Source organism: Saprolegnia diclina, assembly GCF_000281045.1.
Source record: "Saprolegnia diclina VS20 unplaced genomic scaffold supercont1.16, whole genome shotgun sequence".
NCBI classification, from domain to species: domain Eukaryota; phylum Oomycota; class Saprolegniomycetes; order Saprolegniales; family Saprolegniaceae; genus Saprolegnia; species Saprolegnia diclina.
Window position 1 is genome coordinate 438,235 of NW_008246083.1, and position 5,793 is coordinate 444,027.

At 56.5% G+C, this 5,793-nt stretch overlaps 4 protein-coding genes across 4 annotated transcripts in view; 1 reads left to right on the top strand and 3 right to left on the bottom strand.

Annotated features, from left to right (window-relative positions):
- Positions 1-43: 43 nt before the first annotated feature.
- On the bottom strand, positions 44-1,304 carry SDRG_06029 (hypothetical protein; the record flags this gene model as incomplete). Its single annotated transcript, XM_008611784.1, has 2 exons — positions 44-97; positions 150-1,304. 2 exons carry the CDS (start codon positions 1,302-1,304, stop codon positions 44-46), a joined length of 1,209 nt encoding a protein of 402 aa, XP_008610006.1.
- Positions 1,305-1,412: 108 nt separating this feature from the next.
- Positions 1,413-3,304, bottom strand: SDRG_06030 (hypothetical protein; the record flags this gene model as incomplete). The annotated part of the gene is made up of 10 exons (XM_008611785.1): positions 1,413-1,607; positions 1,655-1,750; positions 1,794-1,916; positions 1,961-2,062; positions 2,120-2,257; positions 2,301-2,402; positions 2,449-2,538; positions 2,597-3,082; positions 3,130-3,212; positions 3,256-3,304. 10 exons carry the CDS (start codon positions 3,302-3,304, stop codon positions 1,413-1,415), a joined length of 1,464 nt encoding a protein of 487 aa, XP_008610007.1.
- Positions 3,305-3,880: 576 nt separating this feature from the next.
- On the top strand, positions 3,881-4,601 carry SDRG_06031 (hypothetical protein). The gene is made up of 3 exons (XM_008611786.1): positions 3,881-3,945; positions 3,997-4,082; positions 4,128-4,601. Exons 1-3 carry the CDS (start codon positions 3,897-3,899, stop codon positions 4,539-4,541), a joined length of 549 nt encoding a protein of 182 aa, XP_008610008.1. The 5' UTR covers positions 3,881-3,896; the 3' UTR covers positions 4,542-4,601.
- A 1,001-nt stretch (positions 4,602-5,602) lies between these two features.
- The window catches only part of SDRG_06032 (hypothetical protein), a gene marked incomplete at both ends in the record, with an annotated part of 3,410 nt that continues 3,219 nt past the window's right edge, over positions 5,603-5,793 (bottom strand). The window contains one exon of the mRNA XM_008611787.1: positions 5,603-5,728. Within this exon, the coding sequence (XP_008610009.1) occupies positions 5,603-5,728 (126 nt within the window). The remainder of the gene's footprint in view (positions 5,729-5,793) is intronic.

Below are 5,793 nucleotides of genomic sequence, written 5' to 3' on the forward strand. Positions count from 1 at the left end.
CCAAAGGTGAAGGCGGGCTGCACGTAACTGCGTCCGATACCGGTCAAGCACATGGGGTTGCCGCCGTAAAAAAGGTACTCATCGGCCTTCCACGCCGCTGGCAGCGGTATAGCTGAGAGCGCTGGTAGTTGTCCATATTCGCGAGCGACTGTGGCATTGGCTTGGACTGCTTGGTAGAGCACACGCTGAAAGCTTGCAATAGCCTTCACCACAGCGGTAGGCGGGGGGAGTACGAAGAGGTCGACAGACAAGAACGGTCCAATGGCGTCGCGGACGAGTCCCGTTTGCTTGACAAAGCGGCCGCGGCTGTCGCTGAGACCAAGGAAATCCTCAAAGCCTTGGGACCCAAAGTAGCTGCACGGGGAGTTCAAGACGTAGTTGGTCGAATAGCGGACGAGGCTCTGGCCGCACTTCTGCATCGCGTAGATCTCATTCAGGAACAACATGTTGAACACGTGAGTCGTCCACGGACCTTGCTGGAACTTGATTCGATGAAGTTCAATAGTCGCTGCAATCCCAAGCGCATTGACGACCGTCATCGTCGACTGAAGGCCCGTGTACGCATAATTTTGCCACTGCAATTGAAAGTGCGTCACGCCGAGCGACCGCCAGTATGTAGCTTCGTCGACTAGAGAGAGGTTGGCATTTGCTGTTGCTGTGAGCCACGTGTCCCCATGGGAGCCCGATGCGCTTAACGCAGCAAAGACGGCTTGATCGAGCAAATGGCCGACGGCATCCATGAGCCTCGCCCACTGTACGTTACGAACGACGGCGTCCAGGTAGACAGCACCGTTGAAGCGGTATTTCTCCTTGCACCGCGCTTGGCGAGCAACCGTGTGGGCGAGTTCCCAGCGCTGACCAAAGTCCACGTAGCAAAAGAGCGTGGGCAGCATCATGGACTGCTCAGCGGTCATGTTGCGGATGTTTCGAATCGCATACTCGATGGACGTGAGCTCTGCGAGCAAGAGCGACCGCACGTATGCTGGGTGCGGCGTTGGAAGCTGCGTTGAGGCATACGATCTTGGCATGGCAAGCTCTGTAAGGTCCACGACACCTGCGAGCCGCTGCTCCAAAGCATGGTTGATGGCATCGACGAGAAAAAGCTCATACCCGCTCGTGTTGTAATTCGGCCACCAGAGGTCGTTGGCAAAGCTGCGCGAGAGGAGAACGAGATAGTAGGCGCCAATGGCCATGGCAAACCAGAGGTACAAGAGCCCAGCGACGGCCGACTTTCGCTGCGGCCAGCGACGTGTAGCAGCATCAAGGTCGAGCACCGACGGACCAACAGGCAGTACGCGGCTCATGGCAACAACAAATCAGGCGTTACGAGAAAAGACGTCTTCGTATCAGATACATAGAGTATTAGTACTGTGCAAGACGAGGCGGTAGATAGAGGCTTTAGCTGTCGTCTGTTAGTGAACCATATCCACATCGTCGTCGACAAGCGTCCAGTCGCCGTCGCTCTCGCTGCTGGGTGCGTCCGAGTCGTACTCGTAGCTCGAGGCGGTGCTGCCCCTCGGAGACAGCTCCCATATGGACGTGCTCGTTTGCAATCGCCAGGCCGCCGCAGCATTCTGGCCGCATACATCTGCAGCATTGTCGTCTTGCTACAAGAATCTCGTAGCCACAGAGTGCGATAGAACGTGGATGCTACCGGTGCATCGGAGGTCGCTTTCGTATAAAAGTCAAAGCTCTCGCGAATCATGAATTCATTCATCGATGTGGCCAGCGCATATGGCGTCACCCCGTCCTACACGTCCCCGTTCGGCGCCGAAAACGGGCGGTTAGGGTACCTGGTTGGGCTGGCGGATGGTGGCGATAGCGCCTCGCTCGAGGAGCTGCTGGATATGCCACCGGCGCGCGCATTGGTCCGTCACATGTAGCAGACAGAGCGCCAGCAGGTTGTTGCGGGGAGCCTACATCGTCGCTTTTGGCAAACGGGAGATGCTGGTATACGCACCGCTTTTTGAGCTACGTCGATCGGCGCGTGGAGGTCCAGGAGGAGCTGTGCCATGCGTGGTTGGTTGCTCGTATACGCTGCGACCAAGGGCGCCTCGGCAACCTATGTATGTCGGCAATAAGCACGATACGTCTTATAGTAACAGGCATGAGTACGCACCTTGCAGTGCCGGGAGCAATCACGGTCAATGTGGTCGTGGAGGTCACAGGGGTTGCCGACGTACGCGCCTGCATTCACGAGCACATCCACCATGGCGTCGTTGCCGGCCAGCACCATTCGCTGAAGCTGCGTCTGCCCCTACAACACATCGTCTCAGAACTGCGTGTTTACCTTCTCGTACAAAGATGGTCGATTGAACATTCGCGCCGTGATCGAGCGCGTAGCTGACCATCTCGATGTCACTGCGATCGAGGGCGCGCGTCAAGAGCCGATCGCTGCATGTCTACGAGACTTGGTGCGACCCGTACGCTATGAAGAGTTGGTCGTACCCCCGAGAGCGTGGCGCCGTGGTCCACGAGGAGCCGAGCAATATCGATCGCGCCGTCGTCAATCAAGTCGAAGAGGACGTCGTGAGTGAGCTAGCGTTCATGCCAAAGACGATGTGAGTGTCGACCAAGCACATACGAATGTAGGCACCTTGTACATCTGTGGGACGCGGGCGAGGTGGTGCAACGCCGTACGAATCGGCGCCAGCGCCCGAGCCTCCAACGCGTCAAAGAGCTGGTTCTCGCGGTGCCCACCGACCTCGGGCACGGCCTGAAACGACACGCGGTGGTGCGCAAGCAGCGTGTCGTTGTCAAAGTAAAAGACGTCGCTGTGCGTCGGCTGCGTCGTGTCGCTCGCGCTCAGAAAGGAGAAGGGGTTCATCCACTCCACCAGCCAGCGGTACGCGACATTATGCTCGATCGCGCCAAACGAAAACGACTCGACGATGCATTGATCGCCGAGGTAGATGCAATGTACGAGGTGCAGATGGGTACGGGCGGTCGTGCTCGCAAAGTCGACGAGGAACGTGAAATCGTGGCTCGTCCAAAAGGCGTCGGGAAGCAGGCACTGGATATGTCCCGATGTCTCGTGCAGCGTGAGCGCCAGCGACGCTTCTGGGCACACGGCGCAGCCCGCCTAGTTGGCCGCCATGGAAATGCGAGCAAGTCGATTTTGCCATGTACCTTGAAAAAGGTCTTGGACTGGGCCATGTTGGTGATGGCAAAGGCGTCGAAGCGGAGGCCGGGCGACACTATGAGCTCTTCGCCTACGAGGAACGTGAGGCTCTCGCTCGCCGACGCATGTCGCACCGTCGGGCAGCGGCGTCGTGCGTGCTCGTGCGTCGGCCGGGGTCAGCATCTTGAAATGTGGCTGGGTTGTTGGATGTGCAAAGTGATGGACCAATCGCAAGGCTGTGATTTAGATTGGGCCAATCAGTGTGGGGTAGAAATAGAATGATAGTCATGTGAGATCTTAGTGCGGCTCGATTTTATCAAGTCGCGGTGAAACGATGCGCAGTCAGCAACCTTCAATGCACAAGTGGTGGCGACGGTCGCCAGACCAAGCTCCGTGAGGTGAAGCTGTCGTTGTTGTCGGTAGAATCCAGCAATGGCGATCGATGATAAGGACTTGCATGCAGTCTAATAGACCTCAGTCAGAAGGAAGGCATCAATATGTCGAGCTTTGTCAACGTTGGAGCATTCCACAAGTTTTCTCTCTGCATAACTCATGACCCTGACAAAGTCGCGGGAACCGTGCTGCCCGTCGAACAATGCACTGCACGTGAGCGCAATCATTCTGTGGGCAGCGAAATGTGGCGTGTTTTTCATGCCTTGACGAAAACGACATAATATATGCTAGTAAGATTCGAGCCGAGATCTGGAAACACCCCATGCAGATCAACGCCCTCAATCGAATCTCACAATTCATTTCGTAAGCAACTCGTCGGACCATGACCTTTACAGCCAGCCAGGCCCTTGCGCTCGAGCGGCCTCTTGTCGGTGCGTCCAGCCTTCTCGTCGTCGTTCCCAGTAGCTTGACCAATGGTCTAGGACACGCTGCGCCGTGGAACGACCCCGCGATTGCCTTGACGAGTTTGCACTTGAGTTTGCCGTTGAGCGACGCGCCGTTTGCGACCGTAAAGACTCCTTTTTCATTGCAATTCGGTGCGAACAGGTACTAGATTGGCTGCACCGCGTGCAACCGGTCGCTCTCGCAGTGCTTGGACGACGCGTACGGCCACCTGCACATTCCATGCCCACTCGACGCTGCCTGCGCCGGAACCTACCGCTTTCACACAACTCGCCCTATCGCGTCGCTACGTCTGGTGCAGTGTCTCTATGACGAAGCGTCGGGCAGTGTTGCGCGCGTCGACCGCGCGCTCCACGGTCCGTTCCAGCCGGGCGTCGAGTACACGTGGCGCGTTGCTTTGGCGTCGCTTTCGACCGTCGTGACCGTGTCGCGTTCTTGTGACGTGTTTATCTTTGAAGGCGATGTGCCGCTACTGCACCACCGCGTGACGCTAACGGCGTCGGCGTCCGTGCCGCAGGACCTGCTAGCAGGTAGCAAATTTGAAACTTCGTTCGAATCGAAGTGAACTTCGGAAAATACTCCCATCGACTACACTTGTGTTCAGTATGAAAATCCAGGAAACGGCGCACTGTGTCTTGGGATGCAATTTACGACAAAATGGTCATCTAGTGGAGCCTCACAATACGTTAGGCAGATAGACGAAGCGTTTATCTTTCCAGCGAGCTGCGTTGATGCCCCATACGTGAAATATTGGCGCAAATAGACCACATTGAAAATCAAAGTGCGTTTCAAGCCGGAATCTTGGCAACTGTGACCAGCACCCAAAATGAAAAAAAAGCTCATGAGATTTGTATCGCGCAAACAAAAAAAGAAGGCGACTGCCGCGGACGTGCGGCCAGGCCGAAAAGGGCCTCGCTGCGGAAGAAAATAACTCGGTATGTACGAGCTCGTTCAGGGAGCCACTTGCATAGGCAGAATGGGCATGGAAGAAGCTATCATGCAACCTCCATTCTGCTGGGCTAGGTCCCGTCCAGTCGACGAGGGACCTAGTGCTAATGGAGTGTTTTCCCGTCCAGACGCATGGGCCATAGCTCACAAAACCGCATAGGAAATGCCGTCCGCAGCCCCATCGCAATGCCACTACATTTGGGACGGCATCCGGTGCAGCGAGCTGCCGGAGAAGCCTCGAAGACGCAAGATAGGCGGCCTACTAGTGTGTCGCCTATGCGAATCTCGCGGTCAAACGCAACGGAAGAAGGCGGCACGCAAAAAGGCTACCAGCGCGGCGTTATCCGATGGTAAATGACCATATTGTACATGTGTCACATTAATAATGTCATCGTTTTAGTCACCGCGACGAGAAACAGACGCTCGAATGACGTGACAACGTCTGATCGACCCAGCACTCGTGCGGCCACTGCTCCCTCAACACCGATGAAGTCAGCACCAACTGCGTCGGTGGAGCCGTCCAGCTCTTTTCGGACTCGGATTGTGGACAAGCACCTCGGCCGGGTGGCGCATGAGATTAACCGACTCAGCGCTGACCTCCAACGATATTCGCGTCACTACTTTGCCATAAACGAGGAAGAGCAGCCGCAACGAGAGGTCGATCGCGTCTTTGGCGAATTACGCGAGCTCATTCCCCCCGTCGTCTGGAAGCACTACCTCGCGATGATTAGTCGTAACGACGACAGTGCTGCGCTGCCAGTCCCAGAGTTCGTCATCGTCGCTGCCATCTGCCACGCCATCAACCTGCGCAACAAGCACGCCAACATCATCGGCAAGCTCATTGGCCTCTACTGCCACGCCCGCAGCGT